The sequence below is a fragment of the Lissotriton vulgaris genome, chromosome 6 (genome assembly GCF_964263255.1).
Source record: "Lissotriton vulgaris chromosome 6, aLisVul1.2, whole genome shotgun sequence".
NCBI classification, from domain to species: domain Eukaryota; kingdom Metazoa; phylum Chordata; class Amphibia; order Caudata; family Salamandridae; genus Lissotriton; species Lissotriton vulgaris.
In genome coordinates, this window is record NC_141694.1 from 1,612,052,651 (window position 1) to 1,612,072,363 (window position 19,713).

Consider the following 19,713-nt stretch of genomic DNA (forward strand, 5'->3'; position numbering starts at 1 on the left):
TTTTAAAATTGATTTAGGGTTGGCTATAGCTGTGGTGCTTGAAACTGAGTGATTAGTGAATGGTTTCGGTTTTATCCCACCAATATAGGTTTAGACATAATTCCCCGTGGTTCAAATAAATCCTTATGCCTCCTGACCAAATTGGCAGCTTCCTGATCAGCCCAAGTTGTTTTTGTGGGCTCCTTCCTGGGAATAATGACTCCATCTAAGAACTCAATTTCTTCAATACTGTGTGTACGCAGAGCTTTCAGACCATGTGTGATCGTAACAACCTAAGAATGTTTCTCTTATTCAGTATACCATGCTGACCCCTGGAGATGTATTCTGGTGTCAAGAAGAGAGAGTGAGAATTCTTATCAATTTTTACGTTTCTTTCACCATGATTCTGTTATGTGATATTTCCATTATACTTTTCGGTGACTGGAAAGTCTTCAGCTCCATTCTGTAGTGCTGTAGATTGTGCAAATTAAAGGTGGACCTAACTATGCTGGAAAAGCATCAAAGGTGTTTCTGAAACCATGTTTGAAGGTTTTAGTTGGGAGACATTGAGTTTATATTGACAGAATGTTTAGGCCTTTTTGCCAGCGCTAGTCATCCTTATCCTGGTACTAAGGCACAGGAGTGATTTAACAGTCTCTAATTTATTTTTAACTCTAGTGTATGATTTAAGGGTTGTTGATCCAAATTAAATGTCTGGTTGGGAGCCAGCTTTGAGGTGCATTGAAGCTGGTGCAACCAAGGGAGGATCCTCATCAGACCTTGGTGAATTAAGTAGTGTAATTGGGATAATAGGTGTAGAGACCCAGTGGCTTTACCTCTCTGTAGTTGAAGGTCTTATAGGCAGTTGCACTGTTGTTCTTGTCTTCTACTAGTTTCTGCTGTGCTGGATTGGATTTAGCCACCTTAGTAACCCTGTCCGTAGTTTCCTCACAGTCATAACATAAGTTAGTCTAACCCTGCTTTGAGAATATTGGGCACATATTTGCATTCAGTTTGAGTTTGCTAGTATTTTAACAAAATTATTTGTTCTAGTGGCCTCAATGAATGTGCAGAGCTTCTTTTTTTGTTTTATGGCCAATACCTTTATTTCATTAACATTAAATATGCATGGTTGTTATAGACCTGCTAATGATAGTTTGGATTCCATCCACACTCCCTAAAATGTGGTTTGAGTAGGGGATTTGAGGGGTTGTTTTAGATCCTTAAGAGAATCTATCATTGAGGTGAATAGAAGATAAGAGGTATGCATGGATAGCAGCAGTGCATGCATCCCTCTCTCGCTCTGAGTGGCGCAGTATAGGTTATAACTTTTCAGGCTCTTTATACACACTTGTCCATAGCTGTCAAGTTTTCATTTTACTTACATACGACATTTGATGTTCCTGAATCTGCTTACGTGTGACATTTCATGTCTTTTGAGTCTTAGTGTGAGTAACACTTCATTCCTTGTAGAACAAAGCAGTTACACATGGCTTTGGTGCAATGTAACTGGCTTTTAAACAGCATTAAAACTGCTGTAGGGCTCCTCGAGTGCTTATGCACCTACTTTGCTATAATGAACAATATACATGTAAAAACTTTCACGAATTAACCCCATCTATAGTTCGAGTACTGTGACGATTCATTATGTAACAACCCACTCCTTCACACAAGCGACTTGCACCTGTCCACTTGTTAAAGGAAACCGACTTTCTTAGTTTACAACCGTGTTTTTTTTCTTAAAAACATAGTAAACACACACAAAATGTTCCACAGATGGCGCATGCATTGAGCTTGGGCTGTGGATGTATCTGTCAGTTTCCAGAGAGAGTTCTGGCTCGTGCCTCGTATTGTAATGCCTCATTTTACAGAGATTGTGCCGGCTCGCGCCTCAAGAGTTATCCCTCAGTTTGCAGATACTGTGAAGGCTCAGTCTTCAGGCATCAGAGCTACACTTTACTGCTTGCAGATCATCCTGTAGACAGCCGTGCCATCGGGCATGTTAAAGGTACTCGAGGAGTTCTGGAATAGTCTTGCTTAATTCAAGGAATGTTCTCCATGGAAGGCAACAGTCCTGCATGGACGCCTTAGTTTGCAGTCTCACAAAATCTACAGCTACCAGAAGAGGTGCCAACTCGCGCCCTCTTACATCACAACTATTTGGTTCAGAGATACCATCCCAGAAACTACATGTGGAAATCCTGACGTGGAGTAGGGATGAAGTAATTAAATTAAGTCTAGCATTAAAGTATCCCCTTATGCAAATAGCTGCAGACTGATCACTATCACTTACAGATTTCTGCAGTGAAGATATATGTTTGAATAAGGATAGGAATTTAATATTGGGTATGCCAATGAAATCATTAAAATAAATTTGGTTACATTGAGTGCTAAACCTCGTTTGTATCTCACTGTCAGATGGTTGGGATCAGCTATCTCAAGGATCTTCTCACTGCCTCCAGCTTTGATATTCACCCAAGTTGCCAGTCCCCTATTGCTCGCCCGGATCTCGATGGTGATGACAACATACAAAACCATCAATGTGAACATCATTCCTTAGCCAGGTCTCCTGGAACATGACTATGTCGTACTGGCCAACAAAAGAGAGCCAATCCGGACAAAGCAACTTGGAATGTAAACCAGCTACATACCAACTCAGAATTTTCAGTGTGTGTTTATCCAAATTACCAATTATACTTGAACTCGCTATGGCTTGCTGGGCTAGTACTGAGCTCAAGTTATTCATTACTGTACCTAGCATACCAAATGGGGTATGCCTTAGTCAGTCTAGCCCATCAAGACCCTCTGGGTAGAGAACATATTCTCTTGTATAGGATATAAAGGAGGGGCAAAAGCCCTCACAGGCGATGCTTTGTAAAAATAGCCGAAAGGGAGGCAACAGATGTTAGTATCAGGACCATTATCTTCCTGCCGATTTAGTAAATTACATACAATAGATGGTCTTCTAAAGTTAATCACAATACAATCACCTTTGATATTTTCTCAAAAGTTCAACCCATCCCACCCTCCTTACCATCAATACATTTTACTATGAGCAATGCAAAAATGTTTGTGTTTACTAAGCCAGTCGACCCATTTATTACACAGTTCCGCCCAGGATTCTTTCTTAGCGGCCTTAAAGGCAGTACACTGGCTAAAATTAAAACATAAGGACAGGCTGCAGGTGGAAGATCCAGGGTGGTCACACTTTTCTCAGCCTCTCGGGCTATTGGTGAACTGTCTGGGTCAATACTACTTTGAGGAACTCTGTGGCCTAGTTTGCTGATATTACTGGCATTACCAATGGCGAGAACCTTCTGTGGGCTTGGTGGTAATTATGCTAGTGTTTCCTTTAGGGTTGCGGCCTTTGGGTGGAGCAGATCTCTGTTGGAGGTTCAGGGTGTCAACTAGTATGATAGAATGGTCAGTTCTTTGCGTTGCTGTACCACATAATGTGGAAGGCCCATGAGATGCAGTTGATAGATCACCACAGGTTGGACTTTCAGTGACCTTATTAGCATCCAACACGAAAGGCGGATAAAAATAAGTCTAATTTCCTCTCTACACTCGCTAATCGCTCCTTCACCGGTTTGAACTTTTCGTCTAAAATACTACTAATGCGACTAAACAAGACTTCATATGGAAAAGAGTCATTACTGGTTGGAGGACGGTCAGTAATTGCGCTACTACTCATGGTGTATCATCTCTAATGTCTCCAGACTGCAAATCCAATAATTGACCCACCTTTATTGTTGAGAAATGTATGCATTTCTGAAGGTAAAGCATTGCATGCTGATAATGTCAAACTCCTGCAGCTTTCTGCCTCGGTCTCCAGGCGATGCACTTTTGCAATATATATATATATATATATATATATATATATATATATATATATATATATATATATATATATATATTAGCTGCAGCCTGGGGGAACTGTCAATACTCTGAAATGCCGAATAAAAAAAAAACCTTTGAGAAAGATCAGTGCTCAATATTCAACTTTAAAACACCGCCATTTCTTTGTAAGCAATTAAAAAAATGGGTATAGCTGTCCACAAAAAATGGTTGTTTTCTCTTCAGAAATAATTTGGTGAAATAGTTGCCCTTGAACTGAGAGATGGGAGAGCCCTGGGTTAGGATCCAGATGGAAACGGTGGGTTTGAAATGGAGTAGCGATGAGAAGGATGCGTGTGTAAGAGTGAGCGTCTCAGACAGAATGAGTGCTCGAAAGGGCTAACTTTTTAGAATGGCGGTCTCTGTATTGGCAGGTTCAAAATGGTTAAATGAAATAGTATCACAATCGAGCAAAATTCGTAGTAACTCTTCTTGACATGCAACTAAGACCAGATTGTTTTTGTGATAAAATATAAATAGACAAGAAAGATCTGAGTGCTCAAGACGCTAATTTGTAGAGCTCCAAGCAGTTCCAATCACCTGCAGGCTCATACACATATATATATATATATATATATATATATATATATATATATATATATATATATATATATATACACAGTTGTCAGCTTATTACGCTGTATAGTTTCTGATGTTTTTGTATTAAAAGATTTAATTTCAGATAAAACAATTTTGGGCATTTGAATAATTTAATTGCATTACATGCAATGTGTTAGGGTCTATATGGGTTTTTCCATTTTCTTCCTTGAATAGATGTTTTTCTCTTCCTTTTCTCCTGTTTCTAAAGGCCAGTTAGTTTATTGGACTTTAAAATACTCTTTGTATCTACATATTTTGTTTATAGTTTCAGTCCAAATCAGCTGAAACTATCCCAAGTGAACCATGGTTATTTGCTGACATGTCTTGAATATTTGTCAAGCAGCTACATGGACATCAGTGCACATGTTTACAGAGTACTTTTGCGTTACCAGCCAGATCTGTCGAGATGAGCATTTTGCCCATTCGGTTCCGCTGGACGTTTTAGTTCGAGTCATTCCACATACCCACTACCCACATTGGGATGTCCTGCTTTGGAATCTATCCCCAAGGGGATTATTTTGTGGTTAGAAGTATCCATCAGATACTGCGTGGCACAATTCTGGGGGAAGATATTCGAATTTATCTCAAAGCTTTTCCACATCTCACCGGTAAAAGAGCTCCCTTACCTAGTTTTCGGGTTCACCCAGGACCCATCCCTTGAAGCAGATGATAGAGCATTACTTGACCTCCTCCTCTCGGCGGCGGTTAAGACAGTCCTCAGCAACTGGAAAGATACCAGCAAGGCCAATTACGCAGGGTGGCTGAACTGGATAATCAGTTTACGTGGAGCAGACAATATTGCACTCCTGCAGACACCGTGGCGCCCTCCCACGAGAAAACTATGGTCGACTCTTGATAACTACTTCACGTCACATAAGAAATATCCATCAGAAGAACAAGTTACTTATCTTCTGTAACGCTCTTTCTGGTGTATACCGCAGATTATTCACAGCCCTCCTACTTGCGTAGTCTGTGATATGGTCTCCCATCTAAAAAGATCCCAATTTAGGAATCTGCACTTGTACTTCAATTTGTCTGTAGGCTTTGTGTCACATGGTGCGGGCAGCACCACCTCCTGGTGCCCAGGAGCACTGCTTTTTAACTTCCGTATCCAGTCTAGCACTTGGAGAAATTCACAAGGGGAGAAATCTGTGATTAAATGGAGTAACCACCAGAAAGAGAGTAACCAAAGGTAAGTAACATGTTTTCTGCTACGGAATTGGAATCATTCATTTGTGACAAATAGTGGCTTTTTGGTTTCCATAAATCGTTAGGAGAGTTTGGGGATTTATAACCAGGATTGCCATGGCATTCACACTGAGGCCAGGCTTTCTGTTTTGTACTCAAGAGTAGGCATGTTCTACCCTAGGACTGCTTCTACTCCTACTGGACTTGCATCTTTAGTCAGTTCCTTGCGCAGATAAGAATCTAAGTATCCCATATGGTCTATTGACATGAGGTCGTCTTTGATTTTGTGGATTGCTGTCGTGCATGCAGCAGCCATGCTGCTCACAAGCTTTGTTTTGAACACACCTAGTAAGGTAGTGGGCTCCTTGCCCTCAGTAGAAAGGGTATTGGGTCTCCCCATCCATTGGCGGATGGATTTTTGGAAAGTAGCTTCCTTCCCAAATATGTAACCACTGAATGTCACACTGCATTTTTCGAACTTTGACTTGTTGAGGGTCAGTTTTAGCCATTAACCATAGTCTGTGTACCTCCTTTAGTGCTTGTCCCCCAGTCATTCAGCAGCATATTGACACTCTAAAATGTTTCGTACAGGTCGAATTGTTTCCTGATTTGTTCGTGGATGATCATAGGGATTAATGATATGCCACATCTGAGACGCTTGTGTCAATATAACCCCAGATATGCTGAAAGTGTACTGCTTTATTGTGGATATTGATATAATTCCAGTTGATAGTATCCTTTACCAGAATCCAGCTTGGATAATATTCATGTCTTATTTAGGCAACTCTGATCAGTGATTTCTTGAGCACTCCTCTGTTGTGGCTGGACTATCGTGTTGGTGTGGAGCGCAATTTGATTGTCGTTGTGCTTTCCCTATTCCTTGAGCTGCACAGGTCATTTCTTTATTACTTTGTGATTGTAGAGCAGGTTGAACGTCCTAGCGGCCATTCCCATTACCTCTGTAGTGGCATTGCTGAGAGGGCAAGAAGCCTGCAGCTCATACCACGTGCACTCTCTTCCAGAATGGCACAGTCCATATTTTGGATTTTTGTGGATCTTCCCTACTGGAACACATTGGTGGTGACTGGTGGCAGTTTTTCCTGCATCCTTAATATTCAAATGCCAAAATAATATTGCTGCACTATCCAGCAGAAAGGGGGCCCATGTTCGCGGCTGCGGTCAGCTTTATTAAGCGGTTTTTAGTATCTTATTATGATGGCATTTTCAATACGATTGCTCAGGTATTCTCGAGTAATTCAAGGTTACCAGGTGCAGTCTCTTCCACTCTCTAAGAATGTGTCATCTATTGTTTTCTGCCCTTTCATTTCCATTGAGCGACTATAGCAAGCTCTGCTTCTTGTCTGACTCTTTGAGGCGCAGCGAGAGTGGATTTACCGCCCTTTTCAGAAATTTGCAAAGTGTTTCCCTCAGTCGTATTTGAAGCGCATGGTCCTTTGGGTTTGATTATGTGTGCCACTGGTATGTATGCAGTATTTACCACACTCCATAAAATCTAGCGGCGCATGGGTCAAAATTTACTGCGCTTTATCCCCTGTTAAATTCTTCAGTTTTGAATTTTGGAAAAGGTGATGGACAGAGTTTCTGAATGATGCAGAATACTCCTACCCAGTCAAGAGATCAGGGCTACATCCAACACCGTTTTTTAGCTCACTGCACCATCCCAGCTTCAGAACCTGGCTATATGTAAATTAGTCTGTTCCTGTTCCAGTGCATGATGGGAACAGGGCAAACCAAACTACCAAGCCAATTCTTATACTGGGAAGGAGACAAGCTACCGGGGACCGGTTTCTGGCATTTCAGCCGTCGCCGGCCCGGCTTGCTTGAATCCTGATGGTGCAATGAGCTAGGGACTCACGTCTGAGTATACCCTCCCACACATAGTGTGGATAAAATCAATTTTGGAAAAGGTGATGGACAGAGTTTCTGAATGCTCAAAATTTATTTTATCCACACTGAGTGTGGGAGGGTATACTCAGACGTGAGTCCCTAGCTCATTGCACCATCAGGATTCAAGCAAGCCGGGCCGACGACGGCTGAAATGCCAGAAACCGGTCCCCGGAAGCTTGTCTCCTTCCCAGTATAAGAATTGGCTTGGTAGTTTGGTTTGCCCTGTTCCCATCATGCACTGGGACAGGAACAGATTAATTTGCATATAGCCAGGTTCTGAGCTTGGATGGTGCAGTGAGCTAAAAAACGGTGATGGATCAAGCCCTGATCTCTTGACTGGGTAAGAGTGGTCTGCTTAATTCAGACACTCTGTCCATCACCTTTTCCAAAATTAAATTCTTCAGTTTTGGCCTGCCAAAAAATATCTGGGGGTGCAGACTTTTTCACACCCGCTAATTACCGAGTTCGGAAAACGTCAAACTACTTATAATTGTGATCCCTGCACTAATAAGTGTTTTCACTGGGCTCGTATAAAAAGGAGGCATGTGTAATTTAGGCCCTGGTGGCAATACAAACCAAAACAGTAGCAACGCTTCTCGTTTTTGTTGCATCTAGGCGTTTCTCATCCTGCTGCTCATACCCATCTCTCCCAGCTTCCACTCTGGAAAAGTATGCATCTGTTCTCATGTCTGTTGTAGACATTGACTTTATTAAGCCATAATAATTATTTTTGTCAGCGCCAATAGTCTTACAGACGTTTCAAGGTATACTTTATTTATTCCTCCTACTCACATGGTCGTATCTTCTCCCGTTTGCTACATCTGCATAGAAGATGGCCTTATGGATAACTGCCACCACTATTTTTTTAAATTTTTATTTAACAGTGTTTTATATAGCACAAACTTGACCCGGTATAGGGTATCAGAGCGCTTTACATAGCACCAGTTGTGTTACATGAGGACATTTCTGGTAAGTTATTTAAATACACCTAGCATTGCTATGCAGAATCCTATATAACTTATTTTTTTAGAGTCACTGATGAGCACGATTCTGCGAATCATCCCACCTTCAAGTAGATTATATTAACTCATGAATGTTTATATTGCCTTGGTTTTTAAACATGGCTGACGCTATCAACTGGCTTTAACATTAGTGTGGGAGTTCATAGTAAGTATTGTACCTATCATTCATACTTCTGAGTAGAAAGGCGGGCAGTAGCAGCGAGTGTTGGAGCTGCGCGGAATGTCAAGGTGCTGCTTGTTAATACTCATCTTTTTCTGAAATTCTTCGAGCTTTCCGCTTCTTATATTTATTTCCTATCGCCCACTGGGCTCTAGATCTAGATTCTTTGAACATTGAACAGAGTTGGCTGCATCCGAGACCTCCTTTTAAAATATTTTGAATTTAGAGGATTTTAATTATTGGCTAGTAATTCGTTAAGATTTCTCCACTTTTGCATTGGTCTAGATGAACTTTTTACATGCTTTATATGACACAGGCAGCGAAATACCAACATATTTAAAATACCATGCTGTACGTGCCGATGACCACCGTTAAGGGTTACAGATTTGCCCCAAGCTCTGCACTGACAATAGTTTTAAATGTCTTACCCCCCCTTCTTCTTTTTATGAGAACCATAGAATGTATTCCTTCTCGTAAGTGGAGCACTGGATCCTCAATGACTTTACGTAATAAGTTAATTTACTCCCATATTGTGTTTAGGGATTCTTTGTCCTCTAGTATGTATGATCTTTCCTGTTCCGGGATGATCAAGGTGATTGGCTTTTTGTCGCCTTTTGATGCCACACTTAAGGCATATGCATGCTAAATCTCATCTCCTATTAAAACTTCCTTTTGGCAACCGAAGAAGATTAAGGTAAGTGGAACATGAATGGCTCTGCTTTTATAATGATAAAGCAAAACTGAAACATAGAGCAGCCCCCTGTTCCTTTAAATCTTTGTGCAAAAACACTTGATTGCAATTTTTTGCTAAAAATATAAAGCATGAAATACTCCAAAATATGTTTTTCACATTTTTGCATTATTTATTCTATCTTCAACTAAGGGATGCTCCCTCTATTCTGTTAGCTTTTTCTTTAGAGGGAAAATTTTCAAATTTCAGGATCAAACCGCTACTTCTAATCCCAGTGTTGTACATGGGCAGACCATGCAGGGATTTATGTCCGAGGATGGTTGTGCCTCACGGTATGCAATGGTTTATCGTTTTTTCTAATTTTCTCAGACTTTGCTTTTGCAGAGGCTTCAATTAGGCTCACGTGAGGTGCCCATTGGACGTCTGTCCAGTCCCAGTCTCCTAAACGATCTAGAACATATGGTCTTACACTCTTTCAAAGAACTTATTAACTCGTCCTTATCTCAGGGTATTTTCCCAGATCCCCTTAAAAAACAAAGGTATTTCCTATTCTAAAATATCTGTATGCCAGTCCCAATCAACACTCTGCATTTTAATTAAAAGTCCGCTGCACAAATTTATTGGAGTGGTTTTTGCATATGCTCCACAACTAGTTCTCAAATTCCACTAGCAATGTGCCCAGCATTGAACCAGTGACTGTGATTTAGTTGTCGCAAAGTGTTGTGACCTGCAAACCAACTGTTGTCACTCTCTTCGGCTTCTTACTTGGTGGTTGTTAGTGAGTTGCAGTCCCTCAGAGGAAAGTTGTTGACGGCCCTCAAAGTATTTGACGAGTCCTTTTCACTGCTGATGTTTGTTATTGTGCGGAAGCATGGAACCCCACTTTGCCTCATTGATTAATTCAACAGAACACACAGTTTAGCATGGGTGGCAGAGCAGTAGCAACATACCACACTCAGTGCAATGTGAGCTAAGTATATCCCATACCTTTTTTTCAGGCTCACTACAGTTAGCATTGCACAATTTCTTCATATATTGGGGGTGTGGGCCAGCCACTTGCTCATGCTTGAATGGCTTTCTTATCTTACTCAGGTCTGGGCTCTTTATTGGTAGGCTTTCCTCCCTATTCTTTTTCCCCTCCCACCCGTGGAAGATGTCATCTTTACCTTTGCTTTCGATTGGCTGAGTTATATCCTACCTCTGCTGATGTCATGGAACTATGTTTCTTTGCTTTTGGTTTGGGAGTGGAAGCCTTGGCTCCTTCTCCTGGTTCCAGAGAAATTCCTTGTGTTTTTTTCCTCCCTCCCCAAATCTTAGCCTCATTTCTCTTTCCCTCTGAATTTCCTGCACCGAGACCTGCTGTGAATCATTGGTGCATTCACTCTTCAACCTCGGCTGCCTCATTCTTTCTTCTTCTGCCGCACCCTACCCTGGCTTCTTTCTCTCACCCCGCCATCTCCTACAACCCTGTACTGCTGTCCCACTCTTGCTCCATTCTGGCCACTGCTATTTACCTTTGCAAATGCATTTAACATGCACTAGCATTGGCAAAACTGATCATGATGGCCAGCCATCTTGAAAGTCAATGTGTTATACTTTTGAAAGTGGCTGCCACGTTGCGTGAAGAGATTTGGAGTGATGCAAAATGCTATGAGTAACAAAGGCAATATGTAACGCAATGACCATCCTGAAAATAATATTTTCGTACTTTCAAGAGGAGCACCATGTTGCATGCCGCAACGTCATGCACAACATTACGTGCTGCATCGTGATGTATCCATCATGAGAGGATGAATGATTTTATGCTTTCTTGGTAGCCGCCACATTGTGTGTCACAAAGTGAACCATGTATCATGGATGGTATCTGGAAAGCACAACATAAACACTTCCAAAACGGCCAGTCAGAGTTATTGGCTTTGCTTGTGTATTGCATTTCAAAGGTATCCGGCATTGGCAAAGGCAAGAGTGGCAACCAAAATGCTTGGGCAAAATGAGACCAATGGGCTTTGCCCCTGTAAATAAGGCTACAGTTTACAGTTCAAACATCCCCTCACCCCCCCTACACACACGCGCCCCCTCCCATGGCAACTCTATGGAAAACCGAGGTACACCATTCAAATGCTAAATAGAGAACATGCTTAATTTCGACAACATATTGATAGCACTGAAAACGTCTCCCATGTGTACATCATATTTATTAGAGAATCCTCGTTCTTGCAATAGGCACACAGTTGGTGAATACCTTAACTGAACGGCACCCCAATATGGTTATACAGTTTCAGAATCGATGTCACAGTAAAGCTTTGTGTGAACACAGTGCGCGCAGTGGCTGAAAAAACACCTTTCCTTTTGAATAAAATAGCACTACTGCTCAATTCGTTTATGTAGCTTTCTCGCAGTTTACTTTGAAGGTTGGTGTGAAGAAGCAGCAACTAGAAACACATTTTTCATTAAAATGTTTATAACATCAACATACAAAAGCTGCAGTTTTTAAAGGCTCACAAATTAGTACCGATGCCCAAATAAGCAAAAATAGTATTTTTCAAGCATGTAAAGCAAGCAAGCAAATATTGTCAATCTCATTTAAATATGCATGCAGTACAAAAGTAATCTGCTATAAAAGCAAACTTGGTTTATAAAAATGCAGGTCATTTTTAAGGCATACTATTTAGCAATGAAAGCAATGTATTGAATATTTAAACTTGGCATTTTGATAACCTTGCAACAACAAAGAATAGACTTCTACGATCCTGTATAACACAAGATCATCTTGCAAATCCTCAAGTTGTGTCTCGTACAAATGTGCAACTTTGTGCCGGGCTTGTTTTGTACAGTTGTGTACAAGTTTTAATTGTATTCATAGTCTCTGCTGGTTTTTTGATTGAGCTTCTGTGTTCTGGTACATGCAAGATCCAGTTAATACGAAGTATGGTCGGGTTCTTCACCGTTCTAATTACAGTCAAGTAATGTATCTCTAGGCGCCTGCTTCCAGTTGACTGTCTTTATTAACTAGCAATTACATGGCACACATTGTAAGAACATTGGCATTTTTTCCCCTAAGTCATATATAGCTTTGCTAATACCAGAACTGTAAAATGGTGATATAGAGGACTGCCGGTTTCCATGTCCTGGGAAGTAAAGCCGATCTTTTATCCTTCCGAGGTAGACATATTCCATACCTAGTTTGAGTAAAATGTAAGGATTTTTTTAAAATCTGTTGGTGAATTGCAGCTGTAGGACCCTTTGCGGTTCATTTCTTCGAAGTGCGCCTTCAGGGTCATAAGAACCAGTGATGGAGTGTCAGACTTGGCAACCATTTTGTATATAATCAGTAGACCTGCTCTCAGTACTGACAGTCCATTATCTGTGTCTGTATAAATAGCCATGCTCTCCTTTCTTCATGACGAGTGATGTTGAAGCTCAAATTCTAGAAATTCTAAACGTGATTCGAACAGTAAGACAATAGATGAACTTGGTTTGCTAATAAATATTAGAAATAAACACTGATTTACCTAATTTAGCCAATAATGATAGAATTATATAACCTTAGTTGGAAACTAGTTCACAGACTAGCCTAGTAGAGACCAGCCAACTGAGTACCTTAGGTAGAGACCAGTCAACAGAGCATCAAAAACGTAACCACTAACCTTTGTTTGCCTTTTGGTGACACCGTGAAAAATTGTCAGTACCTTCTATTTACCAAACATTATTTTCCTTCAGTTGACGCCACTGTCTATCCATTACCTGTACCTAATATTTCTGTTGGGAATATTATTTTTATTTTTTTTCGTGCACACTTTTTTTCTACTTTTCCTTTTTGGTGGCTCTGAGTAAGTTTTAATGATAAATGCTTTTTAGACTATTGGCTGTCCTTATCGTAACACAGTCTCAAAAGTACCTGTATGTATATTTATGTATAGTTTTAAATATTCAAAGCCCTTGGAGACATGATGCACATGGGCGCGTTTAATCCTGGTATCAGTGGTGGTAATGATAAAATCTTATTTACTATTAGCCCTACTTCACAACATTGCTCAGTATTTGAAAAATAAACTCTAAACTTATGTGAATGCAGAAATTCTTAAAACACAAATGATTTCCTCCTAGAAGCAGCCCTGTAACAAGACATCCACCATTTCCTGCACCTCTTACTAACTTGCTCTTCAGACCTGGAACAATATGCTTATTGGCATTGGGCAGACCCATCATTAACATGTTTAGCAACCATTTGAAGGAACACCTACCACCGAAACACTTAAGAAACCAACTGATGCTCCTCTTGGTATTACTAACATCTGCAGCATCAGGCATTCTTCATTCTTCAATCGCCCTCCCTCGTGATCCCACTTCCTTTCTTTCATCATTATGATGAGGCTGTAACCTCCGACCTTAATCAAAATCCTATTTCATGCCCCCTCTCTGCCTTTTCACTCCCTTTTCTTTCTCCTCTCTCCTTCTCATAATTCTTAGCTCTTACAACAACATTAGATGTCTAAAAATGTATCAACATGCTGCTTCTGGTATTTTCAATGAGGATTTTGTTCAGTCAAGTTTGACCTATTGGACACCTCTACCCTCACGGAGCATTATGCTTTTATTCCATCTTGCTGTAATGCGATTTATTGTCCCATCGTGTGTATCTAACTAATATTCCATCAGGTCTGTAAAGCGCTCTGAAATATGTCTTGATTATGTCCACACTGAAATAACTAGCTGGTGTTGTAACCTCAGTACTTTGCCCTAGAGTCTTGAGGCCCCTGTGTGTGGGAACACCACCACATACTTGTGTAGGTTTCTCGTGCATGCCTCACCTCTCCTTTTGCTAAGAATTCCTAACCAGCAGCAGCATTTCTACTTGACCCGAGCTGTGACAATAATAAGTACTTGTTGGTTTTCTCTTTATTTATAGACTGAAGTTTCACAGATAACATCCGGCGATCGTACCCTGCCACTAGCAATTCTGATTCTATTCCTTCTCAAATTCCACTTCCTTGACATGTCAGTACAGTTGAGATTAGTGATCACTTTTGTTTATACAACATCATATCACTTTTTGTTGCTTGATGTATTCCTCACCAGTTACAAACACATTGGATGGCAATGGCCAGTATCTTGCGGGGCAGTAAGCAATAATTTTCTTAAATGAAATATGCTTATAACATCTAGTTTCTTTATGACTGATGCAATAGACAAAGCTGGAAAAAAGTCCTGGATCGTACTTTTCTAAGATTTGTTTGCGCGTTAGCCCCAGAAAGAGATGTGTTTACAGTGTGGCTCTGGGACCAAGAGATTAGAGTAGTAATCCCTGCTTTCCCTCTTGGCCTCAATTGTACGATGTGGCTCAAATTTACTTTGTCTTCCTGAGTCTTAATTCCTTTTTCTGCCAGAATTTAGAAGTCTTAGTCATAGAAAAAGTCAAAATTGAACATAAACTAAAATTAAAAAGAAACTGACCCTGTTATGTCTAGAATCACTGATCAGTACTTTAGTTTGTGGTGTTGTGTTGTACAAGTCTCAACACTCACGGCTTCTATGTTTAGAAGCCAGGCGAGACTTGGAAGGAAGGAAGATGGACTTGGGCAGGGAGAACCCTGGGAAAAAATCGTAAATGCCATTATTTTATCCATATTGTCAAAACAGCGGCTGATTTATTGGTCATCCTAGTCCATTAAACGTTGATTGTGCCATTTGTCTGAACTCTGTTGGAAAAACTAGGAAGGAGTCTGTATTAACACTATATTTTGTCATCTTATGGGCTAAGGTAACCCTTTTCTTTTTATGAACTGCCGTCTTTTCTCGTCTTTGTACTACTTTTTACGGGTCTCTGGTGTTTTGAATTAACAATGTACATAGAAAAGTACAGAATGAAGGTGACTTGTTACTGGCTTGCTAGTAATGTAAAATAACGTATACGATTATTTTGTGGAAGAACATTTAAAAAGACTGCTTTAAGTTTTATAACATTAAATACTTGTAAAATGACTATTAGTGTTTTTCACTCCACTAACAGTGATGCCTGTCTTTGTCGTCATATATTGTTCTATTTAAGGGCTGACTAATATGTAAAGGCTGCATCTTAAAAAGTTTATTCATTGTAATGTCTAAGTACATTATTCCAACAGTGGAACAGTAAAGGGAGGATTTATAAAATTAAAAAATACTGCCCAAATTACCTTGGTGGTACATTTCTCAGGGTAAATAAACGCCCTCCAAAGCATCTAGGTCTTTATCGCCTTCATTAACTTAAAACATGTAACTGGTTTTAGTATTTGCCATAAGTGTAATAAGAATAATCATGAGTTTTCAGCACATTTATATTCTATACATAAAAAAGTTTAGTGGGTCTTAAAAATGTACTAACTAAACTGGTCTTTCCGCATAGATGTTTCATTAGAAATTGTGCTAATCAGATGAACAAGCAAATAAAATAGCGGTTGCCATCTTTAAAGTGTACTTTCTCTTTTCAGGTGTGGCCAGTTTCCTGCTCGCTTGGAGCTACCTTCGGCTATGTGCTTGGCCTCGTTGCTGCACCTTTGTGGATTCACTGGAACCGAAAGCAACTCATTTACAAGAGCAGATAGCGGAAGCTGAAATGTGGCCACTGGGAGTTGATTTGTAGCCACCAAAGAGATTTTCTTAGAGTCCTTACAACAGACAATCAAACACCTCCTGGAGTGATGTTACTTGGCCTTCCATCCCTGCATTCAGCACCATTAACTTTGAATTGTAGCACAGTGCAGGTGCACATTCGTCCACTTAGTATTTGGAGCCCTGAGACAAAAGTCTATCCCAAATTAAAGTATTTGCAACCGATGGTGTTTTCTCATTCTTGATCAACAAGATCTTACAGTGCCTAAAATGTGCAGGTTGTGGGAAGGCAACATGGTACATGTAAGCTTAGTTTTCAAACCATGCCACAATATGGAACAAGTTCGAGAAGCTTCTGTTCTCTGCTTTCACAGTGGATATAGCCATCACAGTTTGACAGCAACACAGAGTTCACGTGATCAAGCAACAGCTGATGCATCTTGATCCTATCCGCTTTTTCACAATGCTCTTCTTTGGAGTTAAAATGGCTATTATAGCCTCATCAAACACAGTCTTCAGTCCTTTTTGCGTTAAAGCTGAACACTCCACGTAACAGCAAGCGCCTATCTGTAAAGAGGAAAACCATGCATTAATGTAATCGCAGTTAAAAATATCAGTTTTCATAAGTGCACCAACTGCTCCATGAGCTCGCTGTTCCTGCATTATCATCAATTTAAATGTTGTTGTGAAATAAGGGTAAGGGCATTTATACATTTCAGAATACGATTAGGTTCGCAGTCGAAGGTAAAAAAAAAATCGTAGAGTTTATCGGGCAAGTACTCTTTCTTAAAAATGTGGCAGAAGGCCTGTAATCACCCTCTACATAAAACCAATGTACCTCTTTTCTGGCTGTCTTACACTTCTAGGCCAGCCGTCAGGTAGACTCCCTGTATTATGTACTCATTGGAGTTTGGACAGTGCTGTTTGATGAAGCCTCATGCAGTTCTTCACCATATTCCAGCTCTGTGCAATGGCCCCTATTAGTTGTGCAGGTAATGAGGGATGTGATGAATCATATTACTCAGGCACGTGATAGAGCACTTACTTTCAACTTCAGGATAATTTATTTGCCAAAACACTGGGGTAAAGATGTAACCTGTTATCATGCAGCTCATTTTGTCATGTGTGAGATATGTATTAATTTCTGCTCAGTACCAGAACCCACCACAGGCAGCAATAAACCATAGCTTAAAATAATGTGAGAAAAAGGGAGTTTACAGAAGGGCATATAGCCTGATGACCATTGTTTAGTTAAACCCAAATTACGTTTGTCTCCTATGGGTTTCACTGGAAGCCATTGTCAACCATACCTGAACTGTTAAATAAAACTAAAAATATGTTTCATATGGGTTTTACTGGAAACCATTGGCAACAATACCTGATCTGAAACCTTGTTATTCACTTTCTCATTTACCAGTTGTGAGAAACCAAGTTTTGTTTTTACTGCTCTTATTTCAGTGCAGTGAAAAACCAGATTCTGAAGCTGGTGCTTGAGTAGATGTTGATTTGCTGCTTCTCCTGGTCCAGACTAGTAGGAGGAGAAGGTAGATGATGGTTTGCCATATCAGTAACCTTTCCATGCCCCTCCTCCCCTTGGATCTCCGTAGATGCGAGGGATATAGAAGAATCTATTTAGCACTTTGGTACCATCTCCTCTGCCAGCATCCAGTCTATGCAGATTTTGACAGGTAAGAGACTTTAACCCTTTCGATGCTGATGACGAGCTCAGCTCGTCATCACCCACGGGTGTCGTGTGCTGTCATGACACCATGAAAATGGTAATTCCCAGCACAGGAGGGGGAAAACGCCTAGCAGCCAAGGTGTTAATATTTTCAAGCCTCTTCTTCCATGCTAAACAATTCGATCACCTCCTGTGCTGACTCTCCGGCCCCATCAAACACAGTAAGACAATAAATTACAGACCCCAAGCCATCTGATATATGGAGGAACTCACGGGCATATTAGCAAGAACCTCGTTAAAATTATCGCCGTTTTAGCGGCAGGAAACTACCGCTAAAACGGCGATAATGGACTTGCTAATATAAGTTAAAGAATTCCAATAGAAGCCCAGGTTAGATGTCCGGCACAGTTTCCTGCCGCTAAAACAGCGATAATTTTAACAAGGTTCTTGCTAATCTGCCCCCTGGTCTGATGAATCATCACTGCAAACAACTGGAGAGGAAATGGAGAATGAGCCAGGACAATGCAGACTGAAGCACGTTCAAATTCACCTTAAAGGAGCAAATAATCGAACAGCCAAATGCGCTATTTCACCTCACCAGCAGCTGCCTCCAACTCAATAACCTCCTCCATCAGTCTTTCTCAATGCTTCAGCAACAAAATCACCACCATTTACACTAACTTCAAAATGCAACGCTTCTCGATCTTATCCAAAGAACCAATGCTAACCACATGGCCTGTCATCACAACAAAAGAAACTGCCAGCCTCATGAAGTGCATCCAGTAAACAGCCCCAATAGATCCCTGCCCCACTTCAGGGCACGTTAGCCCATCAGCCCCATGCTCACACCTTGGTCTGACGTTCCCAAATGTTTGGAAACATTCAGCTGTCCTCCCTTTGCTGAAGAAACCCTCTGCGGACCCTTCATCACTTGCCTGCTACTTACCAGTTTACCTGCTATCACTCCCGACTACAGTCTTAGAGAAAAATCATCAACAGGCATCTCACTAAATACCTCAATCACCACCAACTCCTCGATAACTACAGCACAGCAACTATCCTTATCGCCACCACAAATGACATCATCCGCATAATTATGGACAAAGGAGGCATGGCAGCCCTCATCTTCCTGGACCTCTCTGCAGAATTTGGAACAGTAACTCACCCCATCCAAAGCATACACATAATTAGAATCCAGGATTATGCACTTTGATGGATCTGCTCCTTCTTGACTGTCAGTCAGCCTGGCACTGTACACTATGGATACAGGCAACCTCATTTGTGGAGTTGAGCCCGACCCACCTCTTCAACACATACATGATCCATCTATCCAGCACCATCCACTTTTATGCCATTAATAGCCTCTTTTATACCGATGACACACAATTCATTCTCTCCCTCACGGACAAGACACCTCCCACCGAATCAAGTTCAGTTTCTGAATGTCTGAAATCGCCAACTGGGTGAAGACAAAGTGGCCAAAGCTGATCCACCAACAAGACCGAAATGTTGATCTTCGGCATGAGTACATCCCTGTGGGACTAAACCTGGTGTGCAGTAAAACTTGGACCTACACCTAACTCCACCATCCACATCAAGATCCTCAGGATCATCATGGACCCCAAACTTGACATGACCGGCAAAGTCAACACAATCACTGCCTCATGCTTCCATACCCTGAAAATGCTGAGGAAGGTTTTCAAATGGCTCTCAGTCAGCGCCCTGAAAACTTTCTCACACACCATGGTCACAAGGAGGCAGGACTATGGGAACCCCCTGTATGCCAAGATCAACAAAAACTCACCTGAAGGCTGCAGACCATTCAGAGCTTGGCAGCCAGAATCACTCATCGTCCCATACCACACTTAAATCTCACCACCCCTGAAGGAGCTCCACTAGCTTCCAGTTCACAAACAAGCACAATTCAAACTTCTCACTCCCACTTTAAAAGCACTATATAATGCTGGCCCAGCATACCGCAACAATCTCATCTACTTTC

The 19,713-nt window shown here is 41.0% G+C and overlaps 2 protein-coding genes across 2 annotated transcripts in view; one reads left to right on the forward strand and one right to left on the reverse strand.

The window, feature by feature from the left end:
* Positions 1–16,258, forward strand: part of PIGF (phosphatidylinositol glycan anchor biosynthesis class F) — a 98,619-nt gene extending 82,361 nt beyond the window's left edge. Inside the window, exon 6 of the mRNA XM_086927781.1 lies at positions 15,913–16,258. Within this exon, the coding sequence (XP_086783907.1) occupies positions 15,913–16,026 (114 nt within the window). The 3' untranslated portion in view covers positions 16,027–16,258. The remainder of the gene's footprint in view (positions 1–15,912) is intronic.
* RHOQ (ras homolog family member Q) overlaps positions 11,621–19,713 on the reverse strand; it is a 244,781-nt gene continuing 236,688 nt past the window's right edge. The window contains exon 5 of the mRNA XM_086927782.1: positions 11,621–16,600. Within this exon, the coding sequence (XP_086783908.1) occupies positions 16,445–16,600 (156 nt within the window). The 3' untranslated portion in view covers positions 11,621–16,444. The remainder of the gene's footprint in view (positions 16,601–19,713) is intronic.